The sequence below is a fragment of the Thamnophis sirtalis genome, unplaced genomic scaffold, assembly GCF_051295495.1.
Source record: "Thamnophis sirtalis isolate CommonGarterSnake01/CBP01778 unplaced genomic scaffold, rThaSir2_p1.2 scaffold_5, whole genome shotgun sequence".
Lineage (NCBI taxonomy): Eukaryota > Metazoa > Chordata > Lepidosauria > Squamata > Natricidae > Thamnophis > Thamnophis sirtalis.
Genome location: NW_028261385.1, coordinates 132589847 through 132614998, shown reverse-complemented (window position 1 = coordinate 132614998; position 25152 = coordinate 132589847). Strand labels below are relative to the sequence as shown.

At 38.2% G+C, this 25152-nt stretch overlaps 2 protein-coding genes across 2 annotated transcripts in view; both read left to right on the top strand.

The window, feature by feature from the left end:
* Positions 1-74: 74 nt before the first annotated feature.
* The window catches only part of FOXO1 (forkhead box O1), a 53416-nt gene continuing 28338 nt past the window's right edge, over positions 75-25152 (top strand). Inside the window, exon 1 of the mRNA XM_014061809.2 lies at positions 75-776. Within this exon, the coding sequence (XP_013917284.2) occupies positions 201-776 (576 nt within the window). The 5' untranslated portion in view covers positions 75-200. The remainder of the gene's footprint in view (positions 777-25152) is intronic.
* Positions 879-13512, top strand: LOC148045650 (uncharacterized). The gene is given in 5 exon segments (XM_087715257.1): positions 879-912; positions 10345-10625; positions 11702-12002; positions 12531-12950; positions 12953-13512. Coding segments are annotated over 5 exon segments (1596 nt in total).

Here is a 25152-nt window from a genome sequence, read left to right as displayed (position 1 = left end):
TCGAGCTAACTGCGCGAGCCCTGCCCGCCTGTCGCCCAGCCAGCCAGCGAACGAGCGGCCGCCGCGGGACGGAGTTGGAGTTTGTCAAGTGGCGTCTGGCGCTCAACAGGAGGCCGCTGCCAGACGAGGAAGCCGCCCGCCCGGCTCAAGAAACCTCGTTCTTCTCTCCCCCACCCCCGCAGCCCCTCTCCTCCTTCGCCATGGCCGAGGCGCCTCACCCCGTGGAGACCGACCCCGATTTCCAGCCTCTGGCTCGGCCGAGGTCCTGCACTTGGCCTCTGCCCCGTCCGGAGCTCGCCCCGTCCAGTCCGGGACAGACGCCCACTGCAACTCCGGCGAGGGCCGCGTCTCCGTCCCGCTGCGGGCTGGTCACGGCCCTCGGCGCCTCCTCCTCTTCCTCCGCCGGCGGTGACCTGCTGAGTTTGCTGGAAGCGGGCGGAGGCGAAAGCTTCGAGGCGGGCAGCTCCGGAGCCGGAGACCTCGGAGTTTCAGGCGGTTGCCTTTGCGGGGAGTTCCCGTGCCTTCAGCACCCGCAGCAGCAGCAGCAGCAGCAGCATGCAGGGCCCGCCGCCTTGGCCTCGGTGACGGGCCCTCGCAAGAGCAGCTCTTCCCGCCGCAACGCTTGGGGCAACTTGTCCTACGCGGACCTCATCACGAAGGCGATCGAAAGCGCCCCGGAGAAGCGGCTCACTCTCTCCCAGATCTACGAGTGGATGGTCAAGAACGTGCCGTACTTCAAGGACAAGGGGGACAGCAACAGCTCCGCCGGATGGAAGGTTAGCAGGCTCCGGGGTTTGGGGAGGGGGGCTTTGTGGTCGGGGGCATCGCCCGCCCCCGCCCGGCCAACTCCGGCCAACTTTGCTTTCGGCGTAGAGGAAATGCGGAAAGACACAGACTCTGCCTCGCCGAGAGGTAACGTGAGGCCGGCGGAGGAGAGGAGGAGGGAAGTGGAAAGAGCCGAGCAATTTAGCTGCTCAAGACCCTGGTGGTTTCCTCCGTTTCCTGCCTCCCCAAACCTGCAGAGAGCCAGCGGGATCATCTCTACAGGTAGTCCTCGACTTAACGACCACAACTGAGCCCATTGGGGCTCGTTGCTTAAATGGGTTTTGCCCCATTTGAGTGGTTGTTAAGTGGATTTCTGCAGTTGTTAAAAGTTAGCAACAGGGTTGTTAAGTGAATCTGGCTTCCCCATTGATTTGACTTCTCAGAAGGTCGCAAAAGGGGATCACATGACCCCAGGTCATAATATGAACCAGTTGACAAGCCTCCGAATTTTGATCACGTGACCTTGAGGGATGTTGCTATGGTCGTAAGTGTGAAAAATGGCCACAAGTCACTTTTTTCCAGTACCTTTGTAGCCTTTGAACAGTCACCAAGTGAACTATTGTAAATCAAGGACTACCTGTAGTTGGCTAGTATGCAGTCACTTTCCCCCCTTGCTATTGATGCTGGGGTGGGTTTTTTCGCGGATTTTCAGTTTCCCACTGCTTCCTCTTTCTTCTTGGTGTTCTCGGATGAAGAGCCGCTTGGGCAGTGTTAGGTTGAAGAAGGGTCCCCAGATCCTTTGCTCCTTTCCTGTCTTTGTCCCAGTTGCTATACATAACTCGCTAGACAGCTGGTTGCAAGCACAGCTGTGTCATTTCCTCTGGTATTTTTGAGAGGCCCTTGAGTGATCCAGGCACTTGAGCAGTTTTGCTTGACTAATGCAGCCTTTCTGAACGTGATGCTCTTCGAGTCTATCACGCTCCCACACGGTAGTCCAACACATCTGGAGGGTGTCATGTTGGCTAAGGTTGGATTGAGGAGTAACTGGATATTTACAGGTCTAGCTGTATTGCAGTGCAAAGTTGACTTCTTTCTATATTGCTTCCACATTATACCAAGGCAGATTTTCTTTCCTTCTCGGAAATCTACCAGCGTTCATAGCCATAGTCAGTTAATTCACGTTAAGCATCTATGTCTGATAGCTTTGAGAAAGTACAAATTAGGAGAAACAAATACTGTATAACAGTTCTCAACAGTATAGTTTGGTGGGTTTTTTTTTTTTTAAAAAAGAAAGGTACTGCTACACTCATATTTTACTAATGTATCTTGGTGCAGATGTTACCTAATGGAGGGAAATGATTAGTTGAAATGACTAGTTTTGGAGAGGGGGTCCTTGCAGTGGGCAAGATATTACAGCTTACTAACATTTGAGAGAATTTCTCATGGGAGTGGGTATGTTTTTTTGGCTCCTGAATTCTCACTCGCTATTTAAATTCAGTAAAGTAGCGTACAAATATTATCTGCATACTTTCAAAAGGAAAAACACGGAGTTGACATTTTTTGGTAGAAGCAAGTGATAAATTATTAATATATTAAGGAGATATACTGTTAATTCACAACAAATTCCCAATGTTATAATGTGATAATTACTGGTAGAAAAAAGGACAAATGTATTGAGGGAGAGCGGTGGCAATCTTCATCAAAGTTAGCCTTTTGGTGGTGCCCAGAATTGTCAATCCCAGAAGAATATTATGGAAATATATGAGCAGTAGAACTTGGTAGCATGTCATTTGAGAAAAGAAATAGTTTGTTAGCTTTCCCATCTCCATTTCTGGAAAAAAACTAGTTAACGGTCATCATTTGCTTAGCTAACATATTATTAAACAAAGCATAACCCCCAGATTTAAAGTTTAGCTTCATATTGTTAGTTTTAATTAATTCAATATTTGCAGTTCTAATAAATAGACCCCATAAATACAATGAACCGACCAATAGTTTTCATTTTCAGGAACGGAATATAGGAAACACACTTCAATGAAGTCATGGGCAATGCATTAAGTAGCTGTTCAAATGTTTACGGATTGTTGAGATTGAATGTTCAGTAAGAAACTATTTCCAGTTTCCTTTTGTCTGGATGTAATTTCAAATATAATTGATCTCTGTTGTTTATGTAGACAGCTATAATTTGAGTATGTCACAAATACTGAACTTCTCTACAGAAATCTGCTATGTACTAACACAGTATGAAAGAAGGAAGTGTTCCTGCCTTTAACTAGTTTAGAGAAAAAAATGCTTTTCTTGGTGAAGCTTTTTTACCCAGGAAAATGTGTGCTGATGAATATTTTTTAAATAGCATGGCTGTGCAAGGTTCTAGCTGCTGATGCCTACTGAATAGGCTAGCATGAAAAATATGTACAATATTCAGTATTCTGTAATAAGCATCTGGTGTCTTATTCAGTGTCTGAATTGCTTAAGAAGTCAATACAAATATTTGTGTATTCCTCAATATTTGCATTATTTGGCAAGTACTTTTCCTTGAAATGCCCTTTTTATATAATTCTCTGGAGAGTACATTTAATAGTATATACATTCTAAAAAAAATGGAAATCAAGGACTACTGTGTTCTTGTTTAAAGTTCAGATTAATTTGGTTAAATTTATATCAAATAAATATATCCTTTTCCCAGACACAAATAATTGTCTTGCATTTGATTAATTCAAAACTAAATGGGACTTACACTGATTCCATTACATTTCTATTCAGCAATTTTTAATATTCAAGTAAAATCTAGTTTTTATAAATCTTGGTAATATATTTACTTTGAAATAATTATACATGATAATAAAAAACACCTGTCTTTGGATAAAATTAGAGAAATCAGGTCTGAGCTGTAAGAATCCCAGTGACCAGTAGATGGCAGGAAAGAGACACAGAAAACTCCATTTTGTTTGCTCCCATCTAGTAATTGTCCTGGGTTTTGCAGGCCACATCTGGTGACCCTAGAAAAAATAAGCAACCTCTGTTGTAAAATCTGCATATAGATCACAGCCTATTGGCTCCCTGTGCTGCAGAAATACTCTTTGAGTTATCTGCGATTTCTGTGAGTAGAAGCAGCCAGAAGTAGTTTTCAGTGATTTGCCTTCTTTTTTTGCATTTCCAATCTGCTCTGAGGGCTTCAAAACAACATGGAAAATGGTGTGGTGAATTGTACAGAGAAGAGGAATTGCCAAATATGCTATATATATTTTTCTGCTCACGGTGTCTTCGGTACAAATATGGATTAAAAATGGATAAAAACTTGTATTTAAAATTCTAATTCTTTCCTTCAGTGGTTTGGTGATATAATCTAATAAATCTAATCCTCAACAATCTCTAATTGTTAATTCTGGAGAAAGATATTGAGCGCCAAGAAATTTGTGTGAGTCAGTTTATTTGAATCTTAAAAAATGAACTGTAACCTGCCCAGGTTACATGTCAATAACAATTTTGTTCCATTTTATAGAGATGTGGAAAGATGGTTTGGTATGATAGGATTAAAAGGAGACTCTTAGTATAGGATGTGGGTCTTTATCAGTGTTTTAGCTTTGCAAACAAGCTTGGAGAGATACAGCTGTTCACACCCCTCAATGCCCTCTGCTTGAACTGATGGATTTGTCAATTTGATTTTGAATATAAGTTTTACTCAAAAAGTAAATCAAATAAAATAGATTTACTCATCCATACGTCAAAGTGATAATGCAGATTGCACTGTGCTCTATATTCATAAGTCAGTGTACAGACTGTTGATGACAAACTTACCTGTTACTGCTGGTGAAAATTAGTATGTGACATTTGTGTAGTTGATTCAGTTTACTTGTTTCCTGGAGTCAAAATTGAAGACAATGTTATAACCAATAAAATAGGAGCTTCAGCCTATCCATGTGAATTAGATATTCCATATTAGAAAGGAATATACAAACAAAGCAGCAATTCTTCTCAGTTTTAAGAAAAGAGATCATCTGTTTCCTGAGTATTTTTAGTTTCTGGTAATTTAAAGTGCTACATTTGTTGCTAATGAAAACTGTGACTCTCCCATTCTTAAATGTTCCTTAAACTTTTGGGCAAAAGTTGGCAACTGACTGTTTGGGGCTATAATTCCCGTAAAGCCATGCCAGGATAGTCAGTGGTCAGAGGTAACCCGAAGTTTAGAAATATCCAGGAATTACAATTGTATCCTTGGGGGTCATTTTAGTAATTCTGAAAAGTGAAAAAGTATAGAAGTCGCTCTGCTTCTGAAGCACATGAATAAGTCTCCACACCACAATCCAGAAGGATGAAGTAATACACATAAGAGTGGATTTCTTAAAAGGAAGTTTTTAAAGAGATACAATTGGTATAACAATATACCATTAAATAAAATATTTTTAAACAATATACACATTTAAAAAAAAAACAATAACAGAGTTTCATTGCACCGGCTTTCTGAAATACTAGGGTTGCCTCAAGAAGATTTAAAAAAATTATCCGCATTGTGACCAACTGTTCCAAGTTGTACTGCATGAACTAAAAAGGAACATCACGATCAGTTGGACAGTGGAATTATTGTGAAGCTCCAAATGTGCTTTACAAGTGAAGTGAGAAAGGAATTCTGAATTATCTGTATTTGTCTGAAGCACAGATATAAGAAATAATTTCTTTGTCTGCAGCTCGGATTTCCTGGTTTCATTTGACACTTTGATGATCTCTCATTAGAGTGGAAAAAATGACAGCCTATGATAGGAAACAGTGTAGAAACTCAGGACCTCTCAGTGATGTGCTAACAATGTTTCCTCCTCATTCTGTTTTCAAAAAGTAAAAAAAAAAAAGCAGCTTGTATTTCTTTAAATCCCAGCCATCCTATGCTGCAAAATTATATTTTTCCTTTAAACGGTCATGCATATGTTTCCTATGCTGGAAAAATGGAAATCACTGGTCCGGTATTATAACATTGAAGATACTATTTTTGCATTATTGGTTCATACATGCAACACGAACTTATCAGATTGTCTGTTTATTATGCTTGCATGGATGTATGCTGTTTCAGGTGGAGTTCACAGTCAGGACTTCCAGTTCAGGTGGGAGCTGAAATTCTTAATGTCTCGCAACAACTCTTCATTCATAAAATATTAATGAAATATTAAATAAAATATTTTAGGATCTATTACTTGCTTAAGCTCCATGATCATTGCAACGCTAAACGTAAGTTTTATAATGAAGTGGTGACAATAAATGTGCTTATTCCTGAATAGACTTATCTGCAGAAAAAATGTTGATCTGTGATGTTAATTCAAAACCCACTGATAGGAAGATTCACAGAAGTAGAAAAAAAGTGCTATATTTAGAACTTCTTAAATTCTTATTTGTAAATAAATCATTGGATGTTGCTTGTTTATTTAAATCAGGGGGTGTCCAAACTTGGGAACTTTAAGACTTGTGGACTTCAACTCCCAGAATTCCCCGGCTGGGGAATTCTGGGAGTTGAAGTCCACAAGTCTTAAAGTTCCCAAGTTTGGACACCCCCTGATTTAAATGATTTATGTGGCCACCTATCATGGGACTGTGACTCTGCACTTTTACCAATTAAATTAAATGAGAAAAGTATGTCAGTTTTACCCATATAAGTTATTCGCATGAAAAATGCTGAGTTTCAGAGCTTTCCTCTTTGGCAAATTGATTGGTTTTTTTTATGTTGCCACCACCTTCCCCCCCCCCCCCCAAAGAATAACAAAACATCTGGCATCCTTCACCTGTATACTATGCCTTGCTATCCACTTTGCAAGCTTATGAAAAACACGTGAATTTCCAGCACTTCATATCTGGAAAACTGCTTTTAATGTCAAAAATAGAATTGGAGTATTTTTTTACTTGGATACACTATTTGCATTGTTTTAATTATATTATACTGTATTGTACACTATACCATACCATACCATACCATACCATACCATACCATACCATACCATACCATACCATACCATACCATACCATACCATACCATACCATACCATACCATACCATACCACAACACAACACAACACAACACAACACAACACAACACAACACAACACAACACAAAATACTAATACTATATTATTATATTTTAAAATTTTTATGCTGTCCATCTCACTGATGCAGCGACACGGGGTGGCTTACAGTTTATTATGACTTTATATATGTAATCTAACACCTTTCTAATGAAAATATTTATTCAGTAGAAAATATTTATTCAGTAGAAACTATTTTGAACTTTTTCAGGGTAATTCGGGTACTTTTTTCCTACATATATTTTCTTAAAAATAGACCGTTAAAGGTTTGTATTTATGCATATGAAATCACTTTTTATCTGGAAATCAGTGGACCTTGGCTGATGTCAAAAAAATGTAAGTTGGACTGCATTTGATTAGTACTTGATTGGGAGGTCACTACAAAAGAGCAGGCCTATAAGAGGCTGGGAAATTAAAAATAAAATAAAATAAAGCAGTGACAACCATTTGTGCAATGTTGCCAAGAAAACTATGGGGATGTGCCACACACATCATTAGCAGTTGATCTCAACTTGACTTCCCTTACAAGTTTAAGAATGGTAATTGAGGATGTGGATTTGATTTAAAAACCTGTCTATTGTACAATTTAACAATTATATTGTTAGCACTAGTTTTATTATTCCTTTTGTATAATAATAATAATAATAATAATAATAATAATAATAATAATAATAATAACAACAACAACAACAACAACTCCGCCGTTGCCGGTCCCAAGCCCGGATGAGAAAGGAGGAAGGTTGGGATCAGGTTGGCATCTGGTCCCGTAAAAAAAACCCCGCCAACCCATACAATATGGTGAAAAAAACGAATAAGAATTCCATACCGCATCGGTCGTCGCGCGGGTTAACAAGGGCCGCGGCGGATGTTGGGGTCCCTGGACATCCGTCGACAAGTGGGCTACAAGTGGACCAGCCAACAAAACGACAAAAATATAGTGCAGATGAAAACCGTGCCATAATGGCCTGTTACTACAACTCAGAGCCAGAAAAAAGAGGATATTTAAAGCGAATGTATGAATTATGGAAACAACAATATCCAGATTCAAATGTTAGTGAACAACGACTAGCAGATCAAAGGCGATTTATTATACGGAATAAAGTGTTTAGTGAAGTTGAACATGAGGAGATTCAGGCAAATTGCAAAACCCCAAAAACAATATCACAAGCGGAAATAACTGATATTCAAGACACAACTAAAGACATTATAGTAGAACTCCCAGAAGAAGCTCTCGGGGAGGAAATAACATCACCACCACTAGAACCAGTTATCACTGAACCAACTGATGAACTAACTCAAAAACAAAAAGAATTGAAGGATAAGATCATGGAGCATTTTCTGCTTAATGAGGAAAGGCAACGTTTACCATCACTAAAAACTGTGCCTAAGAAAATTTTGGCCCCTATCATGAAAATGGTTAATGCAGTGTTTTCAACAATTGAACCGGGATCCATCTTGGAAACAAACCAGTTAATGTACAGCGCAGCTGTAATAGTCACTAATGAACTAGGCATTAAAATTAAAGTACCTAGTCACACAACAGAAAAAGCATCAAAGCCAAAGTGGAAAATCCGTTTAGAACAAAAAATCAAAAAATTAAGGGCAGATGCTAGTAACTTAAAGAACATGCATGAGCAACGGCTTAAAAACAACAAAATCATAGATCGGCTAATCAGAAGATATAGATTGGATACAAGAAACATCAATGAAGCTGTAGAGATTGTAAAACAGCAGATAACAGCAACAGCTAGAAAAATTGAAAGATATGAGGCACGAATCATCCAATATAAACAAAATCAGCAATTTCGATCAGACCAACGGTGTTTTTATCAAAGTCTTAATGTGAATCGTGACACCAAAAGTGAAAAACCAGAAAAGCAGGCCACAGTCGAATTCTGGAAAGAATTGTGGGAAAATGCAAAGGACTACAACAAGGAAGCAAAGTGGATACATGACTTTGAGAAAAGCATTGGCAACAAACAAATGCAAGTATTAGAAATAACAACTGAGATGATCAAAAATCGAGTTAAAAAGGTAAAGAATTGGACATCACCTGGAAAGGACCAATTACATGGTTTCTGGCTCAAATATCTGACCAGTTTACATGCAATATTAGCCAGGCAACTGAATGAAATTTTACAAAAGGGCCAAATTGATGAATGGTTGACAACTGGAAAAACATACTTGATTCAGAAAGATCCAACTAAAGGAACAACACCTGAAAACTATAGACCAATAACATGCTTGCCAACAACCTTCAAATTACTCACAGGCATTATTGCAGATAACATGATGGATTATTTGGAAACAAACAACATCTTGCCAGTAGAGCAAAAAGGCAACAAAAGAAGGAGCAGGGGCACAAAAGATCAGCTTCTAATTGATAAAATGATATTAGAAAATTGTAAGAACAGAAAAACGAACTTGAATATGGTCTGGATTGATTACAAAAAGGCATTTGACTCACTGCCACATAGTTGGATCATAAAATGCTTAGAAACAACTGGCATTAGCAAAAATATTACATCCTTTACTGAAAAGGCAATGAAACAATGGAGAACTGAGTTGGCAGTAGGGAATGAGAGCTACGGAATGGTTAATATCAAGCGAGGAATTTTCCAGGGTGATTCACTTTCACCTCTTCTCTTCATCATCGCAATGATCCCACTATCAGTAATCTTAAAAAAAATGAAATTAGGCTACCAAACAGCCAAAAAAGCTGAAAAAATTTCGCATTTACTATATATGGATGATTTGAAACTCTGTGGAAAGTCAGAAATAGAAATCCAATCATTGACAAATACAGTCCGAGTATTCAGCACCGATATTTCAATGCAGTTTGGCATGGAAAAATGCGCCACTGTATCCATAAAAAGGGGCAAAATCACTGCATCTGAGGGAATTGAAATGCCCAATGGCCAACTAATTAAATGCAAAGAAAATGAAGCCTACAAATACTTAGGCATTCTGCAGTTGGATAACATCAAGCATGGAGAAGTAAAAACTATTGTCAGGCGAGAGTACACCAACAGAGTTAGGAAAATTTTGAAATCTAAATTGAATGGTGGAAATACAATCAAGGCCATAAATACCTGGGCAATACCAGTTATAAGATACACAGCTGGCATAGTTAACTGGACACAAGTTGATTTGGACCTTTTGGACCGAAAAACCAGGAAACTAATGACAATGCACTACAGTTTACATCCACGTGGTGATACTGATAGACTATATCTGCCCCGAAAATCAGGTGGCAGAGGATTATTACAAGTGAAGCAAACAGTTGAAGAGGAAAAACATGCACTGGCTGATTATTTAAAAGAAAGTCAAGAACATCTATTAATCGACGTAAAGAACAAAAATCTACTGAAGGCCCAACAGACAAAACAAGAATACAGAAAAGATGTGATAAAATCAAGAATGGAGAGTTGGCAGAACAAAGCACTGCATGGTCAATTTCTGGAAAAAATAAAAGATAAAGTGGACAGTGAACAAACTTGGTTATGGTTAAAAACAGGTACATTAAAGAAAGAAACAGAGTCACTAATCCTGGCTGCGCAAGAACAAGCTATCCGCACAAATGCCATTAAGGCCAAAATCGAAAAATCCTCTGATGATGCCAAATGCAGACTTTGCAAAGAAGCTGATGAAACTGTTGATCACATACTCAGCTGCTGTAAAAAAATCGCGCAGACTGATTATAAATTGCGGCACAATTCAGTAGCACAAATGATCCATTGGAATTTGTGCAAAAATTATAATATTAAAACAGCAACAAACTGGTGGGAACATCAGCCTGAAAAAGTCACCGAAAATCAGATGGTCAAGATCTTGTGGGATTTCCGTATACAAACTGACAAAATACTGGCGCATAATACACCAGACATCACACTGGTTGAGAAAAATAAGGTCACAATCATAGACATCGCAATACCAGGTGATAGCAGGGTCACCGAGAAGGAACATGAAAAAATCGCAAGATACCAGGACTTAAAAATCGAAATTCAACGACTATGGCACAAACCAGCAGTGGTAATTCCAGTGGTAATTGGCACACTGGGTGCTATTCCAAAAGCACTGGAATTACATTTAAAACAGTTAAAAATTGACAAAATCACCATCAGTCAAATGCAAAAAGCCGCACTGCTTGGATCTGCACGCATATTACGAAAATACGTTACAACGTCCTAGGCCCCTGGGTGGGGCCCGACTAGTAACCAATGCCAAATCTGGCGAAACAACTGGCCGCTGTGATACAATTGTATAATAATAATAATAATAATAATAATAATAATAATAATAATAATAATAATAATAATAATAATAATAATAATGGCCAACTAATTAAATGCAAAGAAAATGAAGCCTACAAATACTTAGGCATTCTGCAGTTGGATAACATCAAGCATGGAGAAGTAAAAACTATTGTCAGGCGAGAGTACACCAACAGAGTTAGGAAAATTTTGAAATCTAAATTGAATGGTGGAAATACAATCAAGGCCATAAATACCTGGGCAATACCAGTTATAAGATACACAGCTGGCATAGTTAACTGGACACAAGCTGATTTGGACCTTTTGGACCGAAAAACCAGGAAACTAATGACAATGCACTACAGTTTACATCCACGTGGTGATACTGATAGACTATATCTGCCCCGAAAATCAGGTGGCAGAGGATTATTACAAGTGAAGCAAACAGTTGAAGAGGAAAAACATGCACTGGCTGATTATTTAAAAGAAAGTCAAGAACATCTATTAATCGAAGTAAAGAACAAAAATCTACTGAAGGCCCAACAGACAAAACAAGAATACAGAAAAGATGTGATAAAATCAAGAATGGAGAGTTGGCAGAACAAAGCACTGCATGGTCAATTTCTGGAAAAAATAAAAGATAAAGTGGACAGTGAACAAACTTGGTTATGGTTAAAAACAGGTACATTAAAGAAAGAAACAGAGTCACTAATCCTGGCTGCGCAAGAACAAGCTATCCGCACAAATGCCATTAAGGCCAAAATCGAAAAATACTCTGATGATGCCAAATGCAGACTTTGCAAAGAAGCTGATGAAACTGTTGATCACATACTCAGCTGCTGTAAAAAAATCGCGCAGACTGATTATAAATTGCGGCACAATTCAGTAGCACAAATGATCCATTGGAATTTGTGCAAAAATTATAATATTAAAACAGCAACAAACTGGTGGGAACATCAGCCTGAAAAAGTCACCGAAAATCAGATGGTCAAGATCTTGTGGGATTTCCGTATACAAACCGACAAAATACTGGCGCATAATACACCAGACATCACACTGGTTGAGAAAAATAAGGTCACAATCATAGACATCGCAATACCAGGTGATAGCAGGGTCGCCGAGAAGGAACATGAAAAAATCGCAAGATACCAGGACTTAAAAATCGAAATTCAACGACTATGGCACAAACCAGCAGTGGTAATTCCAGTGGTAATTGGCACACTGGGTGCTATTCCAAAAGCACTGGAATTACATTTAAAATAGTTAAAAATTGACAAAATCACCATCAGTCAAATGCAAAAAGCCGCACTGCTTGGATCTGCACGCATATTACGAAAATACGTTACGACGTCCTAGGCCCCTGGGTGGGGCCCGACTAGTAACCAATGCCAAATCCGGCGAAACAACTGGCCGCTGTGATACAATTGTATAATAATAATACTGATTACAAATAATAATGATACTGATAGACTATACCTGCCCCGAAAATCAGGTGGCAGAGGATTATTACAAGTGAAGCAAACAGTTGAAGAAGAAAAACATGCACTGGCTGATTATTTAAAAGAAAGTCAAGAACATCTATTAATCGAAGTAAAGAACAAAAATCTACTGAAGGCCCAACAGACGAAACAAGAATACAGAAAAGATGTGATAAAATCAAGAATGGAGAGTTGGCAGAACAAAGCACTGCATGGCCAATTTCTGGAAAAAATAAAAGATAAAGTGGACAGTGAACAAACTTGGTTATGGTTAACAACAGGTACATTAAAGAAAGAAACAGAGTCACTAATCCTGGCTGCGCAAGAACAAGCTATCCGCACAAATGCCATTAAGGCCAAAATCGAAAAATCCTCTGATGATGCCAAATGCAGACTTGCAAAGAAGCTGATGAAACTGTTGATCACATACTCAGCTGCTGTAAAAAAATCGCACAGACTGATTATAAGTTGCGGCACAATTCAGTAGCGCAAATGATCCATTGGAATTTGTGCAAAAATTTTAATATTAAAACAGCAACAAACTGGTGGGAACATCAGCCTGAAAAAGTCACCGAAAATCAGATGGTCAAGATCTTGTGGGATTTCCGTATACAAACCGACAAAATACTGGCGCATAATACACCAGACATCACACTGGTTGAGAAAAATAAGGTCACAATCATAGACATCGCAATACCAGGTGATAGCAGGGTCACCGAGAAGGAACATGAAAAAATCGCAAGATACCAGGACTTAAAAATTGAAATTCAACGACTATGGCACAAACCAGCAGTGGTAATTCCAGTGGTAATTGGCACACTGGGTGCTATTCCAAAAGCACTGGAATTACATTTAAAACAGTTAAAAATTGACAAAATCACCATCAGTCAAATGCAAAAAGCCGCACTGCTTGGATCTGCACGCATATTAAGAAAATACGTTACGACGTCCTAGGCCCCTGGGTGGGGCCCGACTAGTAACCAATGGCAAATCCGGCGAAACAACTGGCCGCTGTGATACAATTGTACAATAATAATCAATGATTATGGCACAAACCAGCAGTGGTAATTCCAGTGGAAATTGGCACAGTGGGTGCTATTCCAAAAGCACTGGAATTACATTTAAAAAAATCACCATCAGTCAAATGCAAAAAGCTGCACTGCTTGGATCTGCACGCATATTACGAAAATACGTTACGATGTCCTAGGCCCCTGGGTGGGGCCCGACTAGTAATCAATGCCAAATCCGGCGAAACAACTGGCCGCTGTGATACAATTGTGATGATGATGATGATGATGATGATGATGATGATGATAATAATAATTTTAACAAAATACTTGGTTGATACCTAGGATGCTGGCAGCAACCTTTATCAACCATAGTGCCAGTTAATAATATTTGTTATACATTTTTAAATGATCAGTTGACTGAGTTTCATGTTTAATGAATAAAGTATATAACAACAACAACAATATAAAAATAAACAACCACAACAAATTAATGACACTAGCACTAATAAGACTAATGCTAAGAATATCCTCTTATAACCAAAAAGGGAGGAACTTGTCTGCAATTCATTTTTCACCTTTGTTTCCAATATAAGTAGTAATAATATGCCACCCAACTTCCAGTGACCCTGTTATTTCCCAGTTTTTTCATTTCTTTTTCTGAATGTATTGCTTCCTGCCCCAATAGTAGAACAAAATCTTGAGCGATACTTTTCTACTCCGTGGTCCTATTTGTTACGTTTTCCCACATTACTAGAGAAGTGGCAAGAAAACTGTACTTGCATGTCTAAATGCTAATTGAGGACATGTGTAATTTTGACATCTGACCAGTGTATAGCTTAAAGAGCTGCAATGTTAAAAGCAGACCCCAAAGGGAATTTATTAATACGAAATAGCTTGGAAACGACAGCTTGCTACCATTCAATAATTGACTGCCAAGAGGCATGTTTAAAAATATTTTTTCAGGATGTGCTTTCCCATGTTTTACTGCCTCAACATTTCCTCCTACTGATTACTGTAATGGTTCTTCTTTTATATGCTTGCCCAGGAATTTAAAGCCAGTCAGGTTAGATGGAAATTACAAGAATTACTGGTTATGCTTTCTCTACATTTTATTCTCTCTCTCTCTCTCCTCTCTCTCTCCCTCCCTCCCTCTCTCCCTCCCTCCCTCCCTCCCTCCCTCTCCTTCCCTCCCTACCCCTCCCTCCCTCTCTATCCCTTTCCCCCTCCCTCCCTCAAAATGCAATTGGGTGTACATTTTAACTAAACACAGAGATAAAGATGGTAGCAGCAGCCATTGATCAAAATCTCTCTTAATGGGTGTAATATGTAATATGTTATTTGATTTATATTGACTCAAATGATGTCAATTTGGCCATTTGCATTTTCAAGTTTATAAAAATAACCTTCCTGTATTTTGTATAGCTTTTATGTGCAAGTAAGTTCTGGCAGTGTTGTAAAATGGCCTCTATATCTTAAAAAAATATTTTTTTAATTACCACACTTAATTTATATCCCCCTTTTTTTAGAGGATGATGAGGCTGACTCGCATAAAGAGATACAAAACAATGTTCGAAGGTGGGATTACATTTTTTAAAATGACATCATAAAAGACCTGATTGAAGAATCAAAATTTAATTTATTTTCCAAAAGTTATGAGCCTGGGGAACAGACACACCTGTAAGAAAGAACACATAAGTGATTCAGAAGAAGCATTCTTTTGCATGCCAAAAAAAAAACCCCACATCCAAAAGGAGACGTATTTTCAAAAGAAATTTTACTTCTTGATAGTAACCCTGTGACTCAGTACATTTTGGAAAAAGAATGTCATAAATACCAAATGAGTCAGGTTTAGTCATTCTTTCATATAATATATAAGTTTCATTGATAAGACCAAGATGAATATCTGCTTTATTTCAAAAGCAAGGTAATCTCAGTGTTTAAATGTAATATTAAGCCCAGATTTATGTTAAACAAATATCCTTCTGAACAGAAATACTGTGTGAATTCTTCAAAAGTTTGTATTAAATTCACAAGTGTACATTTCATAAACCTACAGTACATTACCATTTTTTATTTTTTAAACTTCCTCTTGTTTTTATTGATTTATTAGATTTTTTATTCCACCTTCATTTTATAAGTGACTCGAAGAGATTAAACATTTAATCACTGATTGAGCAATACTAGTGTTTGAAAACATACCCTATGTGTTCTTGGTCCTTTTTAGTTTAGCATTTCATCTAAACTTAAAGGGTGCATTTAATTTTTAAAATGTGCCATTCTGTTAGCTCCTGTCAAGTGGTGGTTTTGGAAAATAAAAAGCACTGAAATAAAATTGGCAAAGTAGTTATGAGAATCTATAGTAAATAATTATAAATAGTAAAATAATATTGAAAAACCCATTAGATAATGACAAACATTAGAACATAGTAAACAATAAAAGAAATCTTAGGGATATAATCTGAATATAATAAACTCAGGTTGCTTCTTAATACAAGGGCACGCAAGGAACAATAATGTATTTTTGGATAAGAAAAGCAGTCTCTTCTATTTTTCAGGCACAGTTGATCGATGCAGCTGAATAAAAGGTGTGTGCACTCAATTAAAAACAAACTGATTTTCTTATTTATTTATTTTATTTATTTATTAGATTTTTTTAAATCCCACATTTATTACATTATAAACAACTCAATGCAGTGAACATACATAATACTCCTTCTTCCTCTTATTTCCCCCTTAACAACAACAACAACAACCCTGAGAGGTGGGTTGGGCTGAAAAAGAGAGTGTGGCTGGCCCAGTCACCTAGCCAGCTTTTATGTCTAAGGTGGGATTAGAACTCATAGTTTCTTGTTTTTTTAGCCCTGCACCTTTCTTTACGAATTTTTTCAGAGGTTATTTTTGTGCAACAAACAAAGAAATGATGTTTTATCTACAAATACTAGGACCCAAGGAAGAGGAAATCTCACTAGATAGGATTTGAGCAAATGTTAGAAAATACCCATTTGAAGAGTTCCTAAACAATGCCCTTTTCCCTGATCTCTGAATAAAGAGAGTTTAAGTTTAAGTTTTATTTTATTTATATGCCGCCCTATTCCCTAAAAGGGACTCAGGGCGGCGAACAACTTAAACGGGAAGGGGAAACATACAAGTACAAAATAAACATATTAAAATGACCAACAACCACACCTGTCGAGAGGGGAGGGGAGCAAATCAACCCCAGGCCTGCCGACACAGCCAGGTTTTAACGGCTTTTCGGAAAGCAGGGAGAGAGGTGAGGGTCCGAATCTCCGCGGGGAGTTCGTTCCAAAGGGCCGGAGCTGCAACAGAGAAGGCCCTCCCCCGGGTCGTAGCCAGATGGCATTGGCTGGTGGAGAGAATAAGGGCAGAGATGGATTTCAGCAGGTTCTGGCCAGTTCTGGAGAACCGGTAGCGGAAATTTTGAGTAGTTCAGAGAACCGGTAAATACCACCTCTGACTGGCCCCACCCCCATCTATTCTCTGCCTCCTTAATCCCAGCTGATCGGGAGGAAATGGGAATTTTGCAGTAACTTTCCCCTGCTATGCCCACCAAGCCATGCCCACAGAACCAGTAGTAAAAATTTTTGAATCCCGCCATTGGATAAGGGCCCCAACGCTGTATATCAATTAGCAGTCTAACCACTGCATCTTTTTCCAGTGGAACTTTTGAATGCTTCTGCATAGACCACACTGCCGTGATATAATCATGATTGTGTAAAAACTGTTGCTAGGCCAATAAAAGGGAATATTTCTAGCTCAGGGCTGAAATAAAGAGTCCCTGGGGCTCTCTGAGCTTAATTGTTTTCTTGCAGACGTTTCATTACCCAACTAGGTAACATCATCAGGGTGAGTAGGGAGTGGGATTTGCTCTCAGTTTATTCTACTTCTATATAACGTGAGAGCAAACCCCACTCCTTACTACTTACTACCGTACCACTAATGATGTTACCTAGTTTGGGTAATGAAACGTTTGCAAAGAAACAACTAAGCTCTGTGAGCACCAGGGACTCCTCACGGTTGCTAGATCAGACTCACTCAGTAATATTTGTAGCTTCTCTATTAGGCGTAGTGAAACATTTCTACCACCACCGGTAGTAGTAAATTTATATGCAGCTGAAAATCAAGGAGTCCTTGCAGACCTGATCTTTTAATGGGAGGGCAACTGATTGCAAAATAGGCTGAACTCTGCCCAAAACTAAATACTGCTTTTCTGCTTGCAGTTCACATTCTGGTGATTTTCTTTCTCCCTCTTATTTTTTTTTTTCAACTGAGCTGAGGCAATTACAAATGAATAGTAATTCTGATGTGATTTTTAAACAGAATCCCTACATTGTTCAGATGTAACTTTCTCTTCCTATTTGGGATGGGGTGTGGAATTTTACTGAACTCTCATTTTTTAAAGGCGTTGTTATTTTTAGTAGGTTTATTCATCACTTTAAGGGGGAAAAAAGGAATAATTGAAGTTTTAACTCTATATATACGTATAACTCTACAGTTATACGCCTAGGAATATATAAACATGAGGCGGGAGATAGGGACGAAAAACGTTCTAAGATTTCCCCCAAGAATTGTTCTGGCCTTCCTTCTATATAACTCTAGAAAAGAGTCCTATATGGCTCAATCTTAACGAGACTGTTCAAGAATCAAATGAGTAGCGATTTGATAATAGCTTAACTTGGACTAGCAAGAAGTAGCAAAATAGGGTGAGCCTGCAAACAAGCATTTAGAAGCATTAGAAGAGCAGAAATAATTTAGTTTATTAAAAATACATTTCTGTGGGTATTAAAAATATAATAGCCTAAGAGAGTAAAACCATAAGAACAGATGCGTATCCGCTTAATAGACATGGCGATTGGGCCAACTGCATTTAAAAATTGAGGGACCCATCAGTAAAGAATGAATTACGTTATATAAAGAGTTGTGATGGAAGAGCATTGATGAATGCTCTAATGAATAAATATATAAATTCTCACACTTTCTTTTGCTGCCTTTAAGTGCGATGGATTAAAATGAAACATGTTATTTTAATTGTTGGTAACAAAGTATATAGAATGCTAAGGGCAGTAGCCCCTGCAGAGTTTGGTTGAAACAATGGATGATGTCCCATGGCAGGGCCGAGAAAGCAATAGAAAACAGGGCAGAGGTGGGTTCCTACCAGTTCGCACCTATTCGGTAGAACCGGTTCGTCAAATCTACCGAATCGGTTAGAAGAGGTTCCATCAGTGGACCCGGAAAGCAGGCCACACCTACAGAAGAGGTTCCAAAAAATTTTGAAACCCACCACTGGTCCTTGGATATGATTATTCTACACTATCATGCTCATATTTATAAAACTCAGTGCCTCTGTGAAAGGTAAGGATGACTACTGCATTTGTGGTGCAATCAGAACATTGCGTGTGTTGAAGTTGTTTTAACGCAAACCAAAGATGCCTTTTAAAAAACAAATTTACATCATATTCTTATGCATGCCAGTGCTGTGTGTGAGGTAATTTAAGGTGGTTCTGACAAGTGTCGTCGGCATCTTCATATCTGGTCACATGGGCTGCAAGCCACTCCCATCCGGTCACATGGGCGGTAAGCCACTCCTACAAAGGAGGCCACACCCACAGAGTAGGTTCGAACAATTTTTGAAACCCACCACTGAAACAGGGTGACATAAACTAAAATATAGAATAGCTAACTTCAAGCCAGAACCCAAGGTAGGAAGTCAAAGAAGTTGAAAAAGCCATTTCGGAGAAACAAATAAAGAGGAAGCTGGAAAGTAAAAAAATAATAATAGGGAAAGTGGAAAAGTAGAGTAGATAGTGGGGCTGAATAGCCCTTCAAGTAGAGAATCGGGAACGACACACACAATATTTGAATTTGAATTTAATAAAATTTATATGCCGCCCAATCCCGTAGGACTCCGGGCGGCTTACAAATACAAGAATAAAATAAAAACTAAAATATAGGAAAAAGAAAAGATAGATTTAAAAGCAACACACCATACACTCAATCCTAGATGGGGCTAGACCTCATTATATTTCTGTATATTTCTGGCACTGTAAAGATCTCGTCTGAATAGCAAATACAATGAAACCTTGATTTAAACCACAAATTGGAAAGAAAAAAATTATTAAATTGAAGAGTATATAATCTGTAATTACTTGCAAATGACATTATTAGGCAAATTGGCACCATGGAAATTTTGTTGCATTGAGGCGTCACTGTATTATCACTAATCCAAGTTAAAGAGGATTATTGGTTTATGGCAGGGAACACATTCAAATTCCTTTTCTTCCATTGTTGAATGGCATTTTACATGGCATATATAAAGTGACAGATTCCTGTTTGAAATTATAGCACATTCAGAATTTGGTAATTAGCAACATTGAAACATTGGCAACTAGAGGTAAGATACCAAATCTTATATTTAAACAATTTATAAACTGCTTTTCAAAACGTAACGTATCAGAAATGTATGTATGTATGTATGTATGTATGTATGTATGTATGTGCGTGCGTGTGTATGTATACACACACACACAAACACACACACACATCAGGATAATATATATATAGGGAGAATATATAACAGGTGTTACACACTTATGTATAATCAGTTTTAAGTAGTAGGATAGACAAGAAGAGCACTTGTCCAATTTAGCCACCGAGCCAACATCTCCTGTAATTTCAAGTAAGTATATAAGTCTAAGGACTATTGCTGTTGCTTCTGCTCAGCAGTAAATCAAAGAAAAGCAATTTTGTCTAAATACAAAAATTGTATTTTTCACAGAATGAAAAGTCAGGAGCATTCCCATTCCTCTTTATAGAGAAAGAGGTTCCTTTCTCCACTGATAACTGAACCAGGTACCAACAGCAATAGCAACAGCACTTATATACTGCTTCACAGTGCTCTACAGCCCTCTCTAAGTAGTTTAACAGAGTCAGCCTATTGCCCCCAGCAATTTGGGTCCTCATTTTACCCACCTTGGAAGGATGGAAGGCTGAGTCGACCTTGAGCTTGGTGAGATTCGAACTGCTGAACTGCTGACAGTCACTCTTTGTCTCTACCATATTTATTTATTTGTATCACATCTTTATTTTTTTTTACAAATAGCTCAAGGCAGAGAACATATTCAGCACAGCTTCCTCTCCTATTTTCCCCACAATAAAATCCCGGTGAGGTGAGGTGAGCTTCGAGAGGGAGAGGGACTGGCCCAAGATCACCCAGCTGGATTTCATGCCTAAGGCGTTCACACTCTCCTGTTTCTAGCCTGGTGTCTTAACCACTAGACCAAACTGTTTCTCATGAGAAGAAGCTCCTCTCTTTGATTTGGGATTGTTCTGCACGGTGGGCAGTCCCAGTGCGAGCATGACCTACTAGCCATTTTTCAAGGGCAGGAACTCACATTGACATCAGATTGATTGGAAATGTACTATCAGGTTGTTGTTAACTCTTAGTGGTGACATAGATATACAGTCATTATTATATACCCAGTTCCAGGTCACTGGGAAGGCAACTTCCACTTGACTTTTGCATCAAAAAATGTGCTTTCTGATTTCTTCTGGGGCAAACAATGTTGTTAGGTTAGGGTTCAGCTGCTGTCTTACATTTTGTGGTAGACGGATATCTCCACTACAATTGGTGGAGGAAAGGACACCCCAGAGTGCTTTCTAAGCTTAGTTATTTCATTACCAGACTAGGTAGCATCTTCAATATTAGGTTCAGTGTTAGTGAAGGATATCCTTTTCCTTCTAGTCACTGATTGATCTCCTGGCTGTATGCCCCCTTCTAAAGAGACCTTAACCAGTGGACCATTTTTAGCTTTTCTAGTGGTCCAATTAAATGATGGATCATTTTCATTTCTTTTACAAGTTCACTGGTGGAATGATTAAGGTGTTTCTCTCTCTCTCTCTCTCTCTCTCTCTCTCTCTCTCTCTCTCTCTCTCTCTCTGTGTGTGTGTGTGTGAGAGAGAGAGAGAGAGAGAGAGAGAGAGAGAGCAGCTGAGGGTAGGCCTTTTGTTAATCTGATGAAATTGACAACAGTTCTGCCAGCTTCCCCTTTTTGACTAAGTGACAAGAAGAATCGTAAAACTAATTATCTTGGGAAAATTAAACATAACGCCGTTATCTTGGAAATCACCTTTCTTAGGGAAGCAGGGACATAATTGATGTTTAATGAAATTGTATGTCAAAATACAATTGACTTTACATTTTAATTAAACACATTGGTAACATGATTTTCTGGTACTTCTGTATCTGATATTGCTAGTCTTGGGCATCCAGAGGGAGTCAAGGAAGTAAAGATAGCAGCTGCAACCATGTAATCGAAGTCCTTCCTTCTTCCCTCCCTCCCCTCCTATTAGTCCATTGGATATAATGGGATTCTTACACTGTGTTCGTGTAAGTAGAAGCCACATGGTGTCCGTGTCAGTAGAAGCCACATCCTTTAAGATCTGTCCAGCTTCCTTTCCCAGCACGAATGTGTGGAGCAAAGAAATATGATCACAGTCAAAGTCTTTTAATCGAAAGACAACAGTAGGCCATCCCCTTGGCCAAGTGGAGGAAGCTGAAATAAGAAAAGGGATTTCTTGAATGAATTTAGCTTCTAGCTGGTTTATGCATGGAAGTCATTCATGCAACTTAAAGCTGTGGCGTGGAAGAGCTTTCAGTCTGGTCCAGCAAGTTTAGGAGAGATGATAGAGCCCTTGGGCCACATTATGTTCTCCATGAAATGGCAGCCAGATTGATGAGCAGAGAAAGACTATTGGAATTAGGTTGCAACTACATCATTAAGGCACAGATTCTCTACTCTTGAATTAAAAGTTTACAATATGGATTTTGCCTCCTGACTAGTGATTGTTTACTTCTTAATTAGTTGGCTTAATTCTTTATATATGCATATAGTGGGGGGGGCAGGTGTTAATTACTGTCGTACTTTGCATAATGTATTCATTTCTTCATGGCAGTGGTATTTCACTGTAAAAGGAAGCAATGATACTAGGAAACTAGTAACTAAAAAAATCTCCTGCAGGAAAGAAACACCAATTAAGGGAATATTAAATACTAATCATACTTAATCTCCAATTATGGATAACTGGCCAGGATGAATGAGTAGAACTTTGCAATAAGGACAAGTTCAATTTGTTTTGCAGGAAATCCTGCAGGATATAATGTGTTTAAAGATCATAGAAGAATCTTGTCTTGTGTATTTCTCAGTAGCCCCATTAAATCTAGCTGTGCTGATTTCCACCCCTTGGAGTTTAGATTTTCATGTTGAAGTGTGTGCTCATTGATTTTTGGAAAACTTTCTCAGGAGAACCAGAAGAATTCTGTATAAATACAACCTCAATGTATGCCTTGTTTCTAGAGTTAAAGTACAATGGTTTATAGGAAGAATTGGTTTGTTCAGCCTTATCAGATTATGTTTTTCCCAAATCTCCCCCCCCCCAAAAAAAAATTTCTTAAAATTAATTAGGGGATATGTTGTTTCTCCACTTAAGATGCAGTTTCCTTCTAAATTCACTCAATGTATTGAAAACATGTCTTTTCTTTCCCAATGAATTGTGGGAAGGTGCTTTTTTATGTTAGTAGCAAGGCAGATTGATTCAGTTATTTTTAAACTTTCCTGTGAAAACAGCATCTGTGAGTGTATCACAATGGGTCATGATGTATTTCCTTTACCAGGATGAAAAATAAGTCATTTATTATTTCAGCTATGACTTTTTGACTCTTGGGTCTTTTAAATCAAAATAATGCAGGATGCTAGAAGAGCAACCTGGGTACCAAATCACACCTTTTTATTATATTGAACTATAAGCAAGATGCTTGTGGCTTAAGAAAAATATAATATACAGTATCTTCTTGCAGGAACAGTATAATGCATGTAGATAAAGCAAAAAAATTTTTGGCCTTTCAGAACAATTCTAATTTTCTAATTCATTATAGGAGCCCCATTTTCCTGATTTCTAGAGATGGCAAATCTCTGGGTTCCAGGACCCCATGACTTTAGAGGCTGATCTCCTTCATATCTAGCTTCAGTTCACTCTCCTTGTTAATTGTCAGTGTTGACATCAGGGGAAGATGAAAATTCTCTAGCCATCATGCTAGGAATTAAAGTCCACACATTGTTAATTGCCAGGTTTAAGAAACACTGATTAAGGCACCAAGACTTGTCTTCAAGAGGAAGATGTGACAGTAATGGATGGTCTAATGTTGAATTGGTGTAATGGACTTTTTGTGCCTCCTTTCCTCTGGCACTGATAAGCAAAATCATACAAATAAAGAAATTAATGGCTAAAAAAGATCTTCATAACTCTGAAGTAACCAAGATACTTATAGTTTCCAATTCTTGTTTTCTGCTGAATCGATTGATTCCATCCCCTGATGGAAATATCTACTAAGCCAGGCTTGTCAAAACCAGAAAAGATAATTCCTAAATATAAATGTCTGGAGGTTGAGCAAGGGACTCTTGGAAAATCAAGCCTATTTATTTTTTAAAAAGTTTCAATTCTCAGAAGATCCCCAACAGATGGAACCGGTGAATACATATGCTAGAATTGAGGACAATCCTATACTGTATCTACAAAGGCTTTTATTTTCAGTCAGAAAAAAACTTTCAGCAGATCTTAACTGAAGAACTTGTTCTTCAGTTAAGATCCTCCTATCAACATGTTGGAAGGATTATCAATTGAGTTTTTTGAACTTTAGAAGATGCACAAAGGTCTAATGTGTTAAAAAAAACCCATGTTAGGAAGTTATTCAAAATAACTGCTCTTATTAGTCCTCACCAAGGCAGACTTCATACCCCCAGATTTGTTTTTTTGATGGAGAGGAGTATCATGACCTTCATTCACTAGATTTTACAAATGAATGTATATTAGTATGCTGCTTGTATCTTTTAGTCAGTGGGTTTTAGTACATTGGTGTACAAGGTAATCTACTGGCTAGAGATCCTAGCTTGCATGGAATAGCATGGGATACAACTTATAGTACAAGTGAGATTTGTTTATGCTTGTGAGATATTATTAAAGTATACCAAACTGACTGTCCTTAACATTAGTAGTTAATGCAACATGTGTTATGATATATGTAAAAATGGTTTACATCCTTTATCTTACCAAAATGTGTTACATGAAAACTTTGATTGACTAAAATGACAGTGATTAGTGTTGGTCAATAGTGGGCCCATCTGATGACAACCAAATCATAATAATATAGATTACAATTTGAAGTGTAGGATAAATAAGGTAGGTAGGTAGGTAGGTAGGTAGGTAGGTAGGTAGGTAGGTAGGTAGGTAGGAAGGAAGGAAGGAAGGAAGGAAGGAAGGAAGGAAGGAAGGAAGGGTGTCAGAAATTAAAATACAATGGGAAGTTTTCTGATTAATAGAAGGCTAATTAATACATGTAGAAAAGTTAAGGTTGGATTTAAGAGAAAAAGTGTATATCAGAAAGTACTAATAGTTGTAGTCTAGATTCTTTTAAATATTTGAAAATAGGAATCCATAGGTTTTTGCAATAGTCTCCAGTAAAAGGTGATAACAGAAGAACCAGAAATACTGTATATAGATAATGATAGGTTCT